An 18,333-nucleotide genomic window follows, 5' to 3' on the forward strand; every position below is an offset into this window, starting at 1 on the left:
AACACCCCCAGGGATGGTGACTCCACCACTTCTTTGGGCAGCCTGTGCCAATGCCTGACCACTCTTGCAGTGAAGACATTTTTCCTAATATCCAGTCTAAACCTCCCCTGATGCAGCTTGAAGCCATTTCCTCTCATCCTATCACTAGTGACCTGGGAGAAGAGACCGACCCCCCCCTCACTCCAGCCCCTCTCAGGCAGCTGCAGAGAGCGAGAAGGGCTCCCCTCAGCCTCCCCTTCTCCAGGCTAAACCCCCCAGCCCCCTCATCCGCCCCCCAGCACACTTGTGCTCCAGACCCTGCCCCAGCCCCGCTGCCCTTCTCTGGACACGCTCCAGCACCTCCAGGGCCTTCTTGTAGTCAGGGGCCCAAAACTGAGCCCAGTGTTCAAGGTGCAGCCTCACCAGTGCCCCACACTGTAGCACAGTGCCACACCAGTCCTGGGCACGATCCCTGCCCTGCTCCTGCTGGCCACACTATCCCTGATACAAGCCCGGATGCCGTTGGCCTTCCTGGCCACCTGGGCACACTGCTGGCTCGTGTTCAGACCCTGACGCCCCCAGGGCCCTGCAGCGGCTGTCCCTGACACGGGGTGATGGTGCTGCCGCCCTCACCCGCGGTCCCAGGCCACGGTGCCGCAGGCTGAGCGCAGGGCCCTGGCCCTGCATGCGGCCAGGTACCGGCTCTCTCCCGCCGGGCCGCCGGCGTCCTCCTCGCCTGCGGGGAAAGGGCGTTGGGGAGAGTTCGGCCGAGCGCTCCCAGGCAGCCCCAGCGCCCGCCGCCTTGTTGCTGCTCCTACACCGCCACAGCGGGAACGCGGACAAGGCCCGGGATCAGGCCAGGCCGCTGCCTCCCAGGACCGGCGGGACAAGCCCGGCGTCTCCCTGGACCCATCCCGGGAACACCGCCCGCGGAGGCGGGGCCGGAGCCAGCTCCAGCCAGCGGGGTCCCCCCACGCCGCACCCGAGCCCCCGCGGCCGCGCCGCCCCCCGCCGCCATCTCCGACCCGGGCCCGCCGCGCTGCTGCCGCGCCGACGGGGCGTGGCGGGGCGTGGCGGGGCGTGGCGGCGGAGGGGCGTGGCTAGGCTGCGCGGGGCGTGGCGGGGCTGCGGCGGGGAGCGCGGGCGGGGCCGGTGGGCCGCAGTCCCCCGCCGGTCGCCATGGCGGGCGCGGCGCTGGGCGAGCTGTGCGGCGGCTTGCTCGACTACAAGACGGTGAAGTTCGCGCAGACGCGGAACCGGCGGGTCGGGCTGTTGCACCGCCTGCTGCAGCTCGGCGTGCTGGGCTACCTGTTCGGGTAGGGCGGTCCCCTCCCGCCGCGGCGAGCCGGCCGCTCCCGGGGGCTGGCCCTCCCTGAGGCGGCGGGGCGGGCCGGGGATCCCCTCAGCGCGCCTCGCCCCCTGCCCCTCCGCAGGTGGGTGCTGCTGGTGCGGAAGGGCTACCAGGACACCGATGGCGCCCCCCGTGCCGCCGTTGTCACCAAGGTGAAAGGGGCGGCCGTCGCCGAGGTGGGGGGCGCGGGCCGGCGGCTGTGGGACGCGGCGGACTACGCCCGGCCCCCGCAGGTACGGCCGGGCCCCCGCGCTGTTAGCCCTTCAGCCGCCCCGGGGGAGGGAGGCCGCTGGGAAAAGCTGTGGTAAAACCCTTTGGGAAAGGAAAGGCGACGTTAACGTCGTGAATTAAAAGCTACCAAAAAGAAAACTTGAGCGGCTGTTGAGGAGTGCGACGGCGTAAGTCCTCTGCTCTGCTGAAGGTGCCTTCTTGCCTCCTAGGGAGAAAATGTGTTTTTCCTGGTGACCAACTTCATCGCTACAGCAAAGCAAGCCCAGGGCACCTGTCCTGAGGTAAGTGACCTGTGATGTTCCTTAGCTCAGCGCTGCGGTGGGATTAGATTTACAAAGCCAGTCAGTGCTGCTGCTCTATAGCTGTACAGGAGCTCAGAAAAACCCACTACCAGACCAGGCAGAAGGGAAAATATGTATTTTTATTCCAAACAAAACTGATTCCCCTCGTTCTCATTGACCATAAATCTTACTTGCTCATTTGTACTTGGTCTGTCATATCTGCATGAACCAAGACACGTATCCAGGCAGCCTGGCCAAAGTCACTTGTGGTGACCAGGACAAGAGATGCAGTCTGTTGGGGCCTCACCAGCTCTCTGGGCTTTTTGAGGTGTGGGGACACTGTATGATCTTTACAGGCTTTCAGCTATGTTTGGACAAGGGCCATTCTGGAGAGGCTGAGCTATGTTTCCCTGTTGCTATTCCATCTCTGCGCTGCAGCTGGCATCAGCACTGCCATCCCTGGCTAATACCTCTTCCCGGTGGTCCTTCTTGAGTATCACACGTATTCATGGTTTCTTGACTTGCTCTGCCCCATCCTCTTACCTCTGTTTTGCCATTTTTCATGATGCTTTTACACACGCTCCATGGATACCAGTGTCATATTTCCATTATAACTCTGCTGCAGGACTAGTATCATCTCTATCTTAGTGTCCTATTTTTCAGAGGAATGGAGCACAAGTCTAGGTGGTTTGCCAGTCAGCTGACACTTAGTGGTATATGTTGTCTGGGAGAAATCTTCCCTTTAACGCTGGATTCAGACCAGTTCCTCAGCTGAAGTCTCCCAAGCTGAACCCTGCTTGGCAGACAGGAGCACGTGTCTTTTAAGCTAAGCCACTGCAGGCACCTTGTGCTTGAGCGCACTGTTTGTCCTAATGGTCTTTTTGGCTTTTGCTGTACAGCCTGCTCCTGCTTCCAGCTTACCCTGTGCTGCAGGCAGCTGGGCTGGGCTGCTCTCCAAAAGCAGCCCACAGGCTGCAGGAGAGGCAGAGCAGCCCTGGCTTGGGGTCGGGAAAAATGGTATTAATGGTCTCTCTTTAAAATATTGAGAACTCCTAAAGTACTGATAGCTGCAGGAACGTCCCCAGGGGAAGACGTGCCGTAGAGCATTTCAGGGCTCTCTCGCGGGCATCTCTGGATGCTTCTTTTTGCAGTGTGCAAGCCAAGGATGTGGAGAGAGCTGAGCTCTTCATCCCATTACAGTGCTGTGAAGTGTCTGGGTGCCTCCCACAGCCTTCACCCCGTGCTACTCTCCAGTAGTTTCTCAGTTCCTGGCTTTGGGGCTGTAGCTGATGTTCATGTTTGGAAAGCTTTGAAGACTTAGCAGTGACAGCTTTTGCCTTTGCAGGAAGTTCTGAATATTCTCGATTACCAAAGTATTCAGTGCTGGCAGACCAGGGAAAAGTCTGGCTAGGGCCACTGGTAGCACCTGAACACAGGGTGGGCTGTTCTAGCAGCTGATGCCTGTGTTGAGCTCAGATCTGTAGCTGAGCTGTGACTCATCTCTTAGGGACACCTTCCAGTATTGATCTCAAATACTTTAAGTGGTTGGAAACCCTTTGCCTCTATTTGCAAGGTGCTCTGAAAGTTAATGTAGATGATCAAAATAGACTTAGAGCCAGAAAGCACTAGTCAGATGGTGCATCCACTCTGTCCAGATGCAAGCTCTGGGGCAAAGGGACCATTTCACTTAAATTATGGTCTTTAGCACATCCAGCCGTGCTCAGCTCTTACAGGTACAGATGCTGTTGACGAACGTGCACGTGAGTGGCACTCATCCCAGCCCCAAATGGCACAGGACTGTCTGTGTCCTAAGGGAATGAGGCAGGTGTTGGATTTTGGGAGAAGTGTCATTCTTCTTTGCTCACATGTGATGCTACTGGTGGTTAACTCTCCAAAAAGGTTCACTGTGCTTCCAGGCCCCTGGTACGTGGCTGCATAGCTGTTGAGGGCTGGTAATCGGCAATTGTTTCTAATTAGGTTAAGAACAAAGTAATTCTCTACTCATGTATTTGTGACTACAGAAAGTAAATGTAAACCTTTCAGCCCTGAGGTTCCTGGTGTTTATGCACAGATCTCTGCTGTCAACACAAGCACCTCTTTGCTGCCCCTGTCTGAAATCACCCCTGTCCCAGGAACACAAATGCTACAACTCCGAGCAGCATCTGAGCTCTGCTGTGAGCACCTTGGGGGAGGTCTTCTAAAATTGTGTTGTAGCTCACCTGCTTCTCAAGAAACCAGTTCTAAATGCTGGTGTGCTCATATTCCTGTCCTGTCCTGTCCCAAACCTGTAATTCATGGATATGTTCCTAGAAAAACTTGTTACTCCTGATTTTCCCAAGCTTTTAGACCCTTACACAAGCAAGATGCAGCAATGGTTTAGAGAACTTCAGGAGCACAGCTTCAGGGCCTCATGAGGGCTTTTAACTGAATCTAGGTCTCTGCTTCTCTCACAATGCAATTGTGGCACATGTAGCCTGGTTTGGATCATGCCTGTGGAGAATGCCAGCACCAACAGATTTTTTTTTTGTTTTTTTCAAGGCTCATTTCCACTAAAAGGTGGTAGGGGAGGTTGAAACCTTCTTGGCCCGGTTTTAGGTTCTCTGTAACACCACCACAGACTTCAGTACCTGAATTTCTCCCAAGCTTTGCAGCTTGCATGCCGTAAACACCCACAAGTGTCTGTCTGCTAAGTGGCACTTGTCATGTGTCTTGTTACCTGGACTTGGGAAGGGACCAGTACGCTTATCTGCAAGTATCTGTTGTCTGGGTCCTTCTGGAGGCTGAATCCTTGACATCTGATTTGGATCCAGGACGACAGAGTGCTCTTGTAAGTGCTTATTACAGCATTGCTATGAGTGGGCCATCGGTGGGGGTGAGGGGCATGAATCTGGTAGCCACCCTTCTCCAGCAGTCAGGCAGGGCTCCCTGACTCTGGTAGTCCTGTGGGTTTGCCCTTAGATACCCTGGCTTGCTCCCAGGCTACCTCCTCCCTCGCTCGTGTGGCCCGGGCATTTGCTGTGACTCACACCTTCACATGCACACCTGCACTCGCAGCAGCTGATACCCAGGCAGACAGGCCCCAGTGACAACCAGTGGTCCCACTCCAGCTGCTGGCACTCAGACCCCCGTACACACAAAGTGCATACAGAATATAGCTCCTCTCCCAGGAAAATAGTCAGAAACGGAGTGTAGTCTGAAGACAGGACAGACTGATGATGGGGTGGGGGCATGGACGGACCAGTGTACTGACCAGCCAGCTCTGTACATGGAACCAGTCCTTTGCATCCTTTTATCCCTCTATTTCCAATGTTTGTTCCTTCTCAGATCACCTAGATCACTCTTTTTCCATGCCTTTTCTTCCTTCCCTAAATGTCCTGTGCAGTCCCAAAATGCTCTTCTGCATCCCATAATGATTCCCATACTCCTAGGCAGTGACACCCACCCCCACCCAGCCCAAAGGTGCTTCAGAGGGCTGCTTCTTTTGGCTGATGGTGGGTTTCACACCTGGAGCAAGGGGCTGAGGCTGTTCTGGGACAGCCCTGAGAGGGCCTGGACGGACCCCAGTTCCTCTGGCTCCATAACTGGGGTTTCCCTACCTGCCTTTGGGCCTCTGTACCCCTCTGGGCTTGGGGAGGTGGGTTTCTGATGGGCCAGTGACTCCTGCAATGACCTGGGAGTAGCTGGGGGAGGGTGTTACTCATATTCCCCCACCTGCCACCATCTCTCTGTGTTTGAATAGGAGCTTTTTGCTGCTTCAGGCAATCAGGTGGGTCCAGAGTGAGGGTGAAGCATGTGTTTCGTAAAACTTCTGTTATGCTGCATTTAGGGTCTCTTCAGCACTTCCCCGAGGGAATTGTGGTGGTGTTTTCCAAGGTGCTTAATGGGCTCTGCCATTAAGGCCCTCCTGAACCCAACTATGCTTGTTCTCAATCCCAGCCGAAAGATCTGAGCTAGCTCCTTGAAGCTTCCTCTGCCTCCAGGGTGGAGGAGGTGAGCACCCCAGAGAGCGTGGAGATAGGTGGGAAGGATTGCCCCTCGGAGATGCCTGTCTCCTCGCTGGCTGGAGGTTGCTGGGGTTCTGGGCATGGCGGATGTCTTCTGTAAGCATTTGCGATGTGTTTGGAGAAACAGGAGCAGCAGCACAGAAATACGGGTGAGTGACTTCATGGCCTCAGGCAGCTGCGCAGCGCAGTAACAGTGCTTTCTTCTCTCTCTCTCTCAGAGCCCCACTGTTCTTGATGCGATATGCACAGAAGATGCAGACTGTCCCAAGGGAAACCCAGTGATTCATGGCAACGGTACTGGATATTTTGCTAAAAGAACCCCATAAAATCATTTAATACCTCATGTTTGGTACCAAAAAGATCCACAAAGGTGCCTGATTGCCTGTGTTCAGTGCTTTTTGTAAGTGTGCGTGGAAGTGCTCTCCAGCCACTTATTCTTGGCAAAACCTTACAGTGACCTGTCACGGCTGGACGAGCAGGTGCTGAAGACAGAACATGCTGTCACAGCAAATACAGGGGTGCTTTGTTTCTGATGTTGGCTGCTGGAATTGAAACCGCTGTGCTGTGCGATGGGCAGGTTTTCCTTTTGTAATAAAACCTGGCTTTTATTTCATGCTGATTAATATTAGCAGCCCTTGTGAGTTCAGCTGGAGAAGGACATTTCAGTTCTGGAGGTCATCTGCCAAAGCTTTGTGTGTGGGACTGCCCCAGCTCACTGTGTTCCCACCCAGGGAGCAGGTGGTTTCATCAGCCATGGGGCAAGAGAGGCTATGCTGGACAGACAGGTGCTGACAGTGGCAAGCAGCTTCTTGTCTTCGTAAAACAGCTCCTGTCATTTGGCCTCGAGGGAAGGCTTCACAGGGGTGGGGAAAACACTGAAGATGATCCCAGGGTTGTCTTTGTGGTTCAGGTTTTGAGAAGGCCAGAACAAGCCTGTGGCCAGGGCACTATCCCAGGAGGTGAGCTGCAGAGAAGATGTTTTGAAAAGGAATAGTAAATGATATACATTGGCTTATTTCTAGGGATAAAAACTGGGAGATGTGTGATGTTCAACACCACCCGTTCCACCTGTGAGATCTATGGCTGGTGTCCTGTGGAGAACAACACCCTGCCCAGGTAAGGCACAGGGTGAGGGGACAGCAGACATTGAGAGCTTTGGTTCCTTCCCTCTGTGCTCTACATAACCAGAGGCCTGATCATACTTAGACCTTGAGGGGCACCCAGGCTCAGGGAGATCTTTGACATTGTCAGTTAAGCCCAGAGAATCTAATGCAAGAACATTTCTTAAAACTGTCCACTGTAGCAGAAGTCCTGGGATTGTGGAAGAGATTGCGGAGTGAGGGGAAAGGGAAGGTTCCTTGACCACAGTGCGAAATTTGAGTTCATTGGTCATTGTTTTCCAGGAAACCTCTTCTGGCTGAGGCGGAGAATTTCACTCTTTTTATAAAAAATACTATCCACTTCACCAAATTTAACTTCTCCAAGTAAGTACGACACTCCTCCAGCTGGACTGTGCATGCAGCCTAGTCCATCCTCTGTGGTGAGCTTGTCTGCCTTGGGGCTGAGCAGCAGAGGTGGCCAAGAAGCCATGTGCCATCCAGGACGGATGGTGGCTCGGGCAGTTACAGTTCAGGATGCTGTGTTCAGAACACTGGTTGCTTCAGCAGCATCTGTGTTTGCAGTCGTAAGAGCAATGAGATGGGGAGCCCTCAGAGAAAGGGACTTATGTCCGTCCGTCTCCCTGTCTAGAGCACCACAGACAGAGCTGGACAAAGCCAGTCGTTCCCAGGGTCTTATTTTACCCCATATATTTTTGCATATTAGTCCTTGCAAAATAGTTTCACAGAGGTCCGGTAAAGGGCTGCGCTGGCCTCAGCCGCAGGCATGCTGACTGCGCTGCTTTACTCTGGCAGGAGACATGGCTTGGGGCTGGTGCACGGCCCCTCTATCGCCCCTAGAGCGAGCTGGGTTCAGTGACTCAAGCTGGGTCATTACATCACACAGCGATGCGAGCAAGGCGATGAGGTAGAAAGGAGAAGCCCAAAGGCAGAGGTGGAGGAGAGGAGCTGGGAGGGGAAAGAGTGGCTGCTGCTGAAAAGGGTGATATCTCCACCTGTGATGCCTCGCTGGTTTCTCTCCACCCCTTTTCCAAGTGAGGCTTTAGGAGAGGCAATTAACATCTCCCCCTGAAGCAGGAGCATTAGTGTTCCCACTCTGGTGGAAGGGTCTCCTTTTCAGTCCTGCAGTAGGGCTCCCTGACCTCCCACACCCCACTCCACCTCTCTCTCTCCCCTGTCTCAGGTGCAATACTTTGCAAACCAATGACCCCACCTATTTCAAGAGCTGCACGTACGATCCGTTCTTCAACCCATCCTGCCCCATCTTCCGTGTCCGTGACATGGTGGAGGCAGCTGGAGAGACCTTTGGAGACCTCGCACTGCTGGTACTTGTTTTTGGTTTTTTTAAAGTATGGAAGATGACTCCAAATTCCCCAGGGATGTGGGCAAGGGGCAGGGGACAGGACTAGCCCCTGAAATGCTAAGGGAGTGGGGTGATCTGTGAATGTCTGAACAGTAAAGAACTCTGCAAATCTCTGATGCCATGCTTCTGGAATAAAATGTGTTTTGCAGGGGGGCAGCATTGGAGTTCGCATAGAATGGGACTGCAATCTGGATCAGCCCGCTGCCCAGTGCCAGCCACAGTACTCCTTCAGCCTGCAGGACAGGATGTACAACTTCAGGTGAGGATGCTGGGACAGCGGCCACACGGGCCTGTGAGTTGAGCACATGGCAATTATTTGAAATCTGTTTTCCTAATTGGTGCTCTGAGAGGAGCAGCAGGGACAACGGGATATGGTAACTCAGCGCAGGGCCTGTCAGTACCAGGGTGCTTTGGTAGTTTCCACACCTTGTAGCTCTGCTCTGTTTGGAGCTGTGCGAGGCATTTCCTGCCTGAGGGCAGGGATGTGTGGCTGTCCACGCCCATGCTGACCCTGAACTGGGTGCACTGGGAGCTGCGTGCCCCCAGTGACCCCAGGCTCGGTGCTGAGCCGACACTGATGCCCCACTGCTGATGCCAAGCTAGTGAGTCATGGCAGTACGTGCATGACCCATGTCCCAGCCTGCTGGAGGTCACAAGGTGTGCACAGGCACATGGCAGCCCCAGCAGCCGTACGGCACTGGCAGCCCTCTTGCCTTGCTGCCTGCGCAGAGCTGCTGTGGCTTTCTGAGCCGCATCCAATGCCTCCCACAGAACTGCCTCCTACTACTGGGACTCGCAGCGGCAGCTCTACCGGAACCTCCTGAAGCTCTACGGCATCCGCTTTGACATCTCCGTGCACGGCCAGGTACCATCTCCTCTGCAGACTTCGAATATGCAGTCCTGGCAGCCTTGTCACCAGGGCTGACTCCTCACACTGCTCCCTGCTGCTCTCTCCTGCAGCCAGCCCTATGGCTTCCTGCTGGCATTGCTTCCCCCCACTGTGGTGAGCTCTTCACCTCTTTCCAGAATTTTCCAAGCAGAGCAGGAAAAAATGGTCTTTCCCATTTGAAGATAAACTTCTGGGTAATGCCCTGAGCAGGGAGGCTTCCCTCACTGAGGATCTGACACAGGTGTTGTGAAGTGCTGGGCCCTGTAGGCAAGGTGAGCTTATCTGGGCAGAGGGCCTGTGGGCATCTCTGAGGGTCTCATGGTGGGAGCACCCTGGCAAAGATCAACCTGAACTCTTCTGAACCTGGACAATTAATCCCTTATTGATTAATTGTACCCTTAGGGAGAAGAGGCATGGGCATGATCATGGCTGATGCTACTCTGCAGCTTGTGACAAACTCATTACTCAGCTGTGCAAGACGGAGCCTGTGCTGAGAGGACTTGCCACCCTGAGAGATGTCCACAGCTGATCTGTTGTGCTTAGCAGTGGCCTTTTCACCTGAAGAGGGTGAAGCACACAGTGCAGGACAGGGCGCACCACTTCTGGGTAGTGAGACCAGGTCCAGGAGGTGCGGAGCAGGAGAGAAAAGGAACCTGAAAATTTTTCCTCAGAGATACCAGGCTCATTTGGGCAGGGAGGGACATGTCACATCAGGGTTGTGCTTGCTCTTTGCTGGGTTGTACTTCTGTGGGTGGCAGCTGCTGGGTTCTGCGGCAGGAGGGAGGCTCCCGCTGTGCCTGCAGGAGTAGGTGGGTCGCAGTAACCTCTGCTGCCACCGAGTCCTGAGCTGCCTCAATCCTTCTTTGACAGCCAAAGTGGTTCTGAGTCAAGGCAATAGCAGTCAGGTTCCCACAGCTGGGCACTGAGAAATTAGCCTGGTTTCCTCCAGCACCTCCCTGGCTTTAAGCATGCTGCTCAGTGGGGCTTGTTCACAGCCCTCTCACCTTTCTCCACCTGCTGTCTTCCCCCTTCACCCACTGTTTCTCACCAGGCTGGGAAGTTCAGCATAATTCCTGCTGCTGTGAGCTTCGGCACTGGCATCGCATTCTTTGGTGCCGTGAGTACTCCAGATAAGCTATTCTCCACCGATGCCTGGGCTGAGATTTGCCACTGATCTGTTGTTTCCCCTGCCTGCCTGGGCATGAGGCTTCCTGGGTGCCTGCCAGTCTTGGGGTGGGGGGGAAGATTGTCTGGCAGGGTGTTAGCTCCCGTTTTCCTGTTTATGATCAGTAGCAGTAATGACACCGCCAGATCCAGGGCCCTGAGCACCGTCAGGGGCACATCTCATGGGGGTCAGTGTTTGTGGTGACCCTGGGAAGGCATAGTGCTGGGGTGTTGCTGGCTGGTCGGCTCCAGCTGTCTCCGCCAGCAGGAGAGAGCACCTCCTCTCTGTTTCTCCCGAGTCTAAAGGGAGTGAGCCAGTGTCCAGCTCCAGCACAGACATGGCGTTGTAGTCATCAAGATGGGACAGCCCCTTGTAGGGCACTTCTGTGGCTCTTCCCTTTCAGCAGGGTAATGGGGAGCCTGGGCTGCCGCCCTACCCCCTCTTTCTTCCTAGATGTGCTCATCCCAGTCCCTCAGGTGGCTGTGATGGCTGCTCTCTGCTGGACCAGCCCTCACGCTGTGTCCATGCATTGCAGCCCAGATAATCAGGTCTAACCTCCTGTGAAGCTAGTGGGAGCAGGTTGGGTCAAAGAGGACCTGGTGGAGCTGCCTGGATGGCCTGGGCTGGAGGCAGGTCAGGCTCGCTGCCCCCAACGCTGGCCAGGTGCTGGAGTTTGGCCACCAGCTGGCTGCAGGGCTTGGTGGGAGCCAGGACAGAGGGCCTGGCACTCCTGCAGGAAGGGTCACTGCTGACTGCCCTGCTGCGTTTGTCTGTCTCCAGGCCACAGTGGTCTGTGACCTGGTTCTGCTCTACCTGGATGCGAAGGCTGACTTCTATTGGAAGGAGAAGTTTGAGGAGGTAAGGATGGGGCTGCTCTAGAGAGCTGAGGTTCAAGTGAAGCTTGCGAGTGGATTTATTTTCTGCCCCTTGGTTAAAACTTGATTTGCAAGATCTGGGAAAACTCCAGTAGAGTTGTTCTTAATCTCTGCCTCTTGGGCTTGGTGGCTGGTCTAAACTGAACCTGACAGAGATTAAACTCTTGCAAGTTTAGTGACAACAGGCGGCTGAGTTGAAGAGGGGCCCAGCTGGTGCCCAGACTGCAGGGAAAGCTGCACAACCTCAACTACTGTCAGAGAACAAGGAATCCCTGAGGGGACTTTACTTTAGAAACCTGACCCAGCCCCACATGTATTCACCCTCTTCTGAACTGTCTGGCCAAGCTCCGTGTGGAGGGAGGGCGGCTCTTCAGATGCTGTGGGTCAGTGACATGTTTTCTCTCTGTGCATGGTTCCTGCTTTGGTGCTGCCCAGCCCGGGTGGGTCAGGGAGTCGCAGGGTGTGGGCTGGGAGGCCCCCACAGAGCAGGAGAGCTGCCAGCCCTAGCTTGGGTCATCTTTGGCTTTATCTGGCCAATTCTTAGAAACCTCTGAGGGCAGAGATCCCCCAGCTCCCAGTGAACTGCCCCAGGGCTGCACCACCCTACTGGGGGGAAAATAGTTGTTCTGAATGCCTGATCTCAAATCGTGAGTGGAGGGGGGTCTCAAACAATGAATCTGGTCATGTGGGACTGAGCAGAGCAGCGCAGGACCACCTGCCTGGGCTGTCCCCTTGTCTCTAAGATGCCCCTGTTCATTTTGCAGGCAAAACCCCCTAAAGGTAAGGCAGAAGCTGCAGCTTAGGGACACCAGGAATGCTCTGCCCAAAGCACCCTTCACTCTGGAGCAGCCTCCAGGTAGATGTGATAGGGGCACAGCTGCAGCCCAGTTCTGGCCTGTGTGTGCTGCTGGGGTTAGGGTCTGCCTTTCCTGGAAACATTTGCACCAGCAAAAGTTCTTGGCTCCTGGAGCACAAAGCCACCCCACATACAGCTCCCAGCACTGACTGGCTGGTGATGGAGCAGAGCCACACCGCAGAGCTGCTGTGGGAGCTAGACCTTGCTGGGAAGCAGCTACCCTGTGCTCAGCACAAGAGGCTTAAAGCACTTTCTGCTTCTTCACGTTCCACATGGCCGTGGGCCTTGATTTCCTGTGGAAAACATGGATGCAACGAAATAAAGCTGTTCAAAAAGCAGGAGGTGGCTCTGTTCTGTCTCTAGCCCCGCAAAGGTTTTTGTGGTGCTACTCTTGTACCTCACAAGGACCCCAAGTGCTTCCCCGTGAGCCACCCAGATGCCTGGAAGCACCCCAGGGCGTAACAAGACTGTCCCCCCCCTGCCCCCACTACAGCTGTGGTCAGGGATGTTTTAAGAGCTGAGCTTAAGGGGCAGCCCTGGGCTGGTACTTGCACCTTGCAGGGGGTGCAGTGGCTCCTGGTTCCTGCCTGGGCTGGTGCTTAGCGAGGACAAGCACAGCCCTGGGCTGAGCGTGAGGAGCGTGGAGGTGCTCAGCCCTGCGCTCCCACCTGCCCTGGGCTGTGCTGACCCGGTGCAGGGATGGGACGTGCCAGGTGGGTGCCTGTGGGGTGCTCCAGGAACCCTGTGAGCTGCCAAGCTGCCTGGCTCAAAAAGAGTGTGGAGGCGCAGCAGGGGTCTGAGTGCCGTTTAATGCTTCCTGCTGGGACTGGGGGGGATGGAGGGGTCCTGGAGCATCACCCCCTCCTCAGCTGCCTCACCGATGTCCCCTGCCACCCTCCTTGAACTGCCACAGGTAGAACTGTGCCATGAGCTGCTTCGTCATCGTCTTCAGTGCAAGGAAGGCAGCCACAATCTCAGCGACGAGGAAGGCCAAGAGAAGGCTGTGCACGGCCACCTCCAGCGGCAGGCGGATGACATGGCTGTCCGTCAGCAGGAAAAGCAGGAGGGGGAGCTGGATCAGGAAGGAGAGGAGGAGGAAGCCAGCCAGCTCAGGCACCTGTGGGAGCAGAGGCCGTTGGGGTGGAGGACCCTCTGCCCTAGTTGCTCCCTGTGTTGGCTGCCGCTGGCCTTGGCACCTGGGTACCGGCAGTTCCCCTGCCATGCGGAATTGGGCCTGGATGGGGTGGGATGCTGTCGAGCCCGGTGCTGGAGCGTCACACCCACAGCATAGGGAGGGATACAGCAGGAGACTGAGTGGGTCCCCTTTGTCCCCTGCCTCCAGGTCCTGCCTGCACCCCCGATTCCCTGTCAAGGCAGCTCCAGGAGGAACAGGCAGTGGCCGGCACTCCGGTCCTGAGCGAGGGGACAGCCAGCATAGCCACAGCTCCCTCAGCAGGGCTCTCCCTCGCCAAGCACAGGGGACTTGGGGCCAGGGCAGAGGGACGGTGCCTACCTTCTCCTGCAGGTTCCCCACGTAGCCCAGGTAGAGACGGGAGCCCTCAGCCAGCGAGAGGATGAGGAAGGCAGTGACCAGCAAGAACTGGTAGTGCTGAGGCAGCAGGTGGTACTGTAGCGGGGGCACAGCCTTGTCCCAGCCAGTCCCATCCCTGACACCCTGTGTCCACCTCCCTATGCCCAGTTTCCCATCCTCTGCACTCTGTGCCCACAACCCCATCCCCTTTACCCTGTTCCCTGTGCCCCATGCCCACATCCCCATGCCCATCTCCCCATCCTCTACACCCCGTGCCCATTTCCCTATGTCCACCTCCCGTGCCCCATGCCCAGCTCCTGGCGCCCTCCTGCCCGTGTCCTCTTCCACATGCCCAGCTCCCCACGCTCTGCCAGCTCTCACCCGTGCTGGTGCCCAACCCTGCCCACTCTGCCCTCAGTTTAACCTTCCCTTCCTGGAAAGTTCAGTGGTTGTTCTCGTGATTTCCATTTCTGGGAGCAAGAGGCGAGCCATCTTGTCTTGTGTGGGACAGGGCATTTTGCTCATGTGTGTAGGGGCCCATTAATTTTGAAGATGCTTCCCTCTCCCCTGCTCAGTGTGGCCCCTGCGTGCCCAGGGAGGTTGGGCACAAGCAGGCTCACACTCCCCCCACCATGTGCCCCACAGGACAGTACCTTCAGCTGCAGCATCATCCCCTCAGCCAGGCACCAGACTGGGAAGTAGTAGACGTTGAAGTAGAGCATCATCTGGAGGGGCAGGCTGGCCAGGACCTCGTGGGCTAGGCAGGGCAGGCAGGGGTGGGCAGGGCTGCTCAGCACTCCCAGGGTCTCGCTGCCCAGAGGGAGCCCTGCTCGCAGCTGGCAGAGGGCAGAGCGATGGCCCCGGCCATGCCTGTGGGAATGGCTGCATCGCAAGAACTGCTGTTTGCAGCAAATGCGCTTATTTTTGCTCCCTCTCATCAGTGGGTGGGTGCAGGCACCCTTTGAGTGCTCCTGGCTCAGAGGCACCCAGGTGCTTTAGTGACGTGCTGAGCGGGCTCACGGTGATGAAGCAACCCCCCCACCCCACTCCCGCCAACCCCCTCTGCAGCTGAGCCCTGCTGCCGTACCTGGGTGGTAGGTGTGGGCAGCGCCGCTGTCCTGTGTCTTGTTGTTGATGAAGAGGGAGCTGCTGAATGCCACCAAGCCCCAGCGAAGGTTGGGGCGCAGAGGGTTGTGCGCAGCCATGGCTGGCAGCCGAACCCCGCTTGCCCCAGCGCAGCTCAGCCGGGATTAGCCAGAAGACAATTAGCAGGATGACAGGTCGGGCTAATGCACGGGGCCGCTCAGCCATTGGCTCACCGGGGACAGGGCTGCAGAGCTGGGAGGAGGATGTGGGGAAGGAAAACTCACCAAGCCCGCACTGGAGCCACAAGGATACAGAGCGTCTCCTCTGCACAGCAGCTTGAGGGGGTGAGCAGCAGGTTGGACCCATCACCATGATGGGGATGCAGCAGCGTCCCCAGCCTGCGCACCCCACGGGCATCGCTCTGCTCCGCTGCACGCTCTCCCACTGGGTTGTACCAATATAATTATTGCTCAAAACTCCCTGACAGATGAGAATGCTGAGGGAGGGGATGGTGCTCTTTGTCAGAAACGCTTCTTCAAAGCCTCCAGACTCATGAAGCATTTTTTTACGCACCGTTGTGAGCTTCCCTGCTAATGGCCCACCCCCGTGGGTCTCCACACTGGTCAGCATCCCAAGACCCATCCAGGCTTGGGGGTCCTGGGGAGGGCAGTTGGCGATGGTGTGTGAGAGACAGTGATTGAGCCGGGGGTGAAGGGCAGGGAAAGAGGCTGTGTGCTTTGAGGCCTTCGCGGTTAATCAGTCCTACCCAATAGGCATGGTCTCACCTCATGATCTTCAGCCTCCAACCCATCTCAGAAGGTACATCAGAGCAGCTGCTGCAAATATTGGAAGAGAGTATTGTAAATGTGGTCTTAAGGGCCAGGCACTGGCAAAGGACATAAGAAACCAAAGGAAAAAGAGGATTCTTCCTCTTGATAAAGCCAAAATGAAGATGCAGAGCGCATTGCCATGTGCTGCCAGAAAAAAAAACCAACCCACCAACAAAAAAACAACCCCCACCTGGGGCTGAAAGCGTGGATAGACCAACACATGACTAACTGAAGTCCATCAAAGGCTTCCACACACAAGGACACAGTCTCTCAAGGCAGGTCGATGCTGTGAGAACAGCCCAGGGTGAATGCCCTTTCCCCAGCTCTTCTGAGCAGCTGTGACACCGCAGTGTGGCCCCACAGCCCAGCCCAGGGCAGCCGCTCCCCTGTCCTTCCATTACTGGTTAAAAAAACAAATAAAAAACTATGCAAAGTGGATTTCACAGAAAATCTAACCAAATGTGGAAAAAAAAATACACCCTGCTATAAACATTAGCCTGTTATTAGACAAGGACACTGATCTAAGGGAGGACAGTGGATGAGCAGAAAGGCCCATGAGGTCCTTCTCGTCTATTTGGCCATGCCTGGACAGGACATCTGAAGGTGTCACTGGTGAGAAGAGAGTCTCCACTGCATCGAGGATGGTGTTTAGCCACAGCCTGCAACACCAAACTCCTCCCAGCCTCGGAAGTGACACTGGGAAGACTTGCCTGAAGATGGTTGGCCACCACTATTCAGTTTGGATCGGCTCTAGCCAAGACAAGGGCGGCCAGCCTGTGGGACAGGGGGACAAGTGTGCCACTGCAGGAAAGGAAGAAGACGAAGCTATTTGTGTTGCCATGACCTTCTTGGGGTCTGTAAGAAGGAGCAAAGTGAGGCGTAAATGCCAGTACACAAAGAGGCAGTGTTCACCCAAGCAGCGTGCAAGGTGCAAAAGCAAGGGCAGAGACAGCCGGACAAAGGGTGAGGCCATACTTAGTGCCTGGGAAACCACCTTGTGAGGAGCAGTGATGTTTAAATGAAGGCTTAGGGCATGAGGGACTTAAAAATAAACCTGTCACTTGGTGTAATGCCACGAGGAGTACAGAGGGGTTCTTAGGTGTGCAGGAAGGGAAGGTGTGCTGTGTCTACTGCATGGCTCCCTGGGTTCTGCCAGCACACGGGGCAAGATGTGGGCAGGGTGACAGGCAAAGCCCAGCATCTGAGAAGCAGAAGCTGGCAGAGAGCTTCGGGCCTGGGGGCATCATGTCTGCATTGGCAACACAGGTGAGAAATGTAGAAGGTACCGGGCCATCTGGTGAAGCTAAATGTGATAGGGCAACGCAGCTGGGGATCACTAACAAGCTGCATGTGCCCCAGCTGGGTTTAGCTAATGGTTCACATTCCCATTGGGAACAGGTGGTTTTTTAAGAAGAGTTGGAAATTATCTGTTCTGGCCTGGGAGGTTGCAAGATGTGCCTGGAGAGGTGGCAGAGGAGACAACCCAGCCTTGCCTAGCTCCAGGACATGCTTGCCACTGGTAAGCATTTGCTGAAGTGCTAGACAAGGGGTCCCAGGTCCAATACCATCCTGCACCAGTGCGGAGGAGCAATGCCCCCAGGTCGGTGTCAGGATGCCCAGCTATTCCGGCAGCTCTGTCCATGATGCAGCACATGTCCCATGAAAAGCTGAGGTGGTGACTGGGGCTTATTGTGTCAGGGGGTGATGTTCCCAGCCCCAGCTGAAACAGCCCTTCATAAAAAGGGGGAATGGAACTTGTTCCCCACACTGCACCCATAAGCTGGGGCAGTAGGTCCTTCTTCAGCGCCTGCATGGTCTTCAGCCCCGTGAATGTGGGGGTGATGCCCGCTGTGCACAGCTCATGCTTGACAGTGGATGAGGCCTCAGCAGAAGAGAAGGAGGCAAAGGCCATCTTCCTGAAAAACAAAGCACCCTGCCGATCTGCCCAGGAGGACTCCAGAGGATGCCAAGCCTTCGGGTGAATGGGAAGACAGAGGCCTTGGAAAAGCTCAGCCAAGCTGTGCTGGGGGAGCATGTGGGGTGCAGGAGCTGCCAGTCTCCTCCAGTGTGGAAGATGTGCTAGAGAGCCCGGGGGGAAACCACAGAGCTCGGGGTGGGGGAGGGGGTGCCACCGTGTGGTGTCCCAGCATCCCCAGGCACCTCCAACCAGGTCCCCTGGGGAGCTGCCAAAGCAGAGTCAGGTCGCCCCACCAGTCAGCCATGGGCTGCAAAGCCACATCTCCCTGGGAAGTGTGCGGAGCCGGGGCGGCAGGCTGGGCAGCTGCCTCCACCTGGGGGCAGCGCACAGCCCCAGCCCCTCTGCAAAAGGGGCTGCAGGAGCGGAGCAGCCCTTGCCACCTCAGCCCTCAGAGAAAGCCCTTACACGTGCTGCCCTGGGGACAGGGACACTGACATTTGCCATTTGGGACATAAGACGAAACTTGCAAATTCACATCCCTTTGTGGATCCAGCAGATACGGAACAGTTCAAGAAGAAGACCCGGTTCATTGCCGTGTGCTAGAGCATGCACGTCCCTGCCTACCATCCCCTCTGGTCACACCACCTGGCAAAAACCTTGCAGTGAAACCAGAAGAGACCAACCAGAGATGTGACAGACAACTGGTGATGTTTCTAACCGGCAAAGATCAGGAAGTCTGGAAATAAATATAGGTGAGCTGCACACAAGTGGGAAGCCTCCACAGAAGAGGTGTTTGCACCACCTGGCTGACCTGCAGAGGTGACCCAAGCCTTGTAAGGAATCAGAGATGGTCCAG

At 56.1% G+C, this 18,333-nt stretch overlaps 2 protein-coding genes across 4 annotated transcripts; one reads left to right on the plus strand and one right to left on the minus strand.

The window, feature by feature from the left end:
* Positions 1-1,103: 1,103 nt before the first annotated feature.
* On the plus strand, positions 1,104-12,442 carry P2RX6 (purinergic receptor P2X 6). Of its 3 annotated transcripts, none has more exons than XM_075110202.1 (12): positions 1,104-1,295; positions 1,413-1,563; positions 1,771-1,842; positions 6,065-6,140; positions 6,869-6,962; positions 7,250-7,330; positions 8,148-8,289; positions 8,477-8,586; positions 9,099-9,192; positions 10,268-10,333; positions 11,162-11,239; positions 12,021-12,442. In XM_075110202.1, the coding sequence occupies exons 1-12, from the start codon at positions 1,159-1,161 to the stop codon at positions 12,057-12,059; spliced, it is 1,140 nt and encodes a 379-aa protein (XP_074966303.1). In that variant the 5' UTR covers positions 1,104-1,158; the 3' UTR covers positions 12,060-12,442. The 3 variants fall into 3 exon arrangements, with proteins under 3 accessions (XP_074966303.1, XP_074966304.1, XP_074966305.1); XM_075110203.1 differs by having other exon boundaries at positions 1,413-1,482; XM_075110204.1 differs by lacking the exons at positions 11,162-11,239; positions 12,021-12,442 and adding an exon at positions 10,917-11,009.
* LOC142065022 (transmembrane protein 17B-like) lies at positions 12,354-14,848 on the minus strand. Its single transcript, XM_075110742.1, has 5 exons — positions 14,731-14,848; positions 14,297-14,400; positions 13,626-13,739; positions 12,991-13,229; positions 12,354-12,405 (listed from the first exon to the last, which is right to left on the minus strand). Exons 1-5 carry the CDS (start codon positions 14,846-14,848, stop codon positions 12,354-12,356), a joined length of 627 nt encoding a protein of 208 aa, XP_074966843.1.
* Positions 14,849-18,333: the final 3,485 nt, after the last annotated feature.

The sequence above is a fragment of the Phalacrocorax aristotelis genome, chromosome 15, assembly GCF_949628215.1.
Source record: "Phalacrocorax aristotelis chromosome 15, bGulAri2.1, whole genome shotgun sequence".
NCBI classification, from domain to species: Eukaryota; Metazoa; Chordata; class Aves; order Suliformes; family Phalacrocoracidae; genus Phalacrocorax; species Phalacrocorax aristotelis.

Excerpts from the sequence above, each read along its gene's own strand:
- P2RX6 (XM_075110202.1), top strand. The coding sequence starts at position 1,159 with ATGGCGGGCGCGGCGCTGGGCGAGCTGTGCGGCGGCTTGCTCGACTAC. Across the intron at positions 6,141-6,868 it reads CCCAGTGATTCATGGCAACG|GGATAAAAACTGGGAGATGT; the intron begins GTACTGGATATT and ends GCTTATTTCTAG. Across the intron at positions 6,963-7,249 it reads GAGAACAACACCCTGCCCAG|GAAACCTCTTCTGGCTGAGG; the intron begins GTAAGGCACAGG and ends ATTGTTTTCCAG.
- LOC142065022 (XM_075110742.1), bottom strand. The coding sequence starts at position 14,848 with ATGGCTGCGCACAACCCTCTGCGCCCCAACCTTCGCTGGGGCTTGGTG. Across the intron at positions 14,401-14,730 it reads TGCCCACACCTACCACCCAG|CCCACGAGGTCCTGGCCAGC; the intron begins GTACGGCAGCAG and ends TGCCCTGCCTAG. Across the intron at positions 13,740-14,296 it reads GGATGATGCTGCAGCTGAAG|TACCACCTGCTGCCTCAGCA; the intron begins GTACTGTCCTGT and ends CCCCCGCTACAG.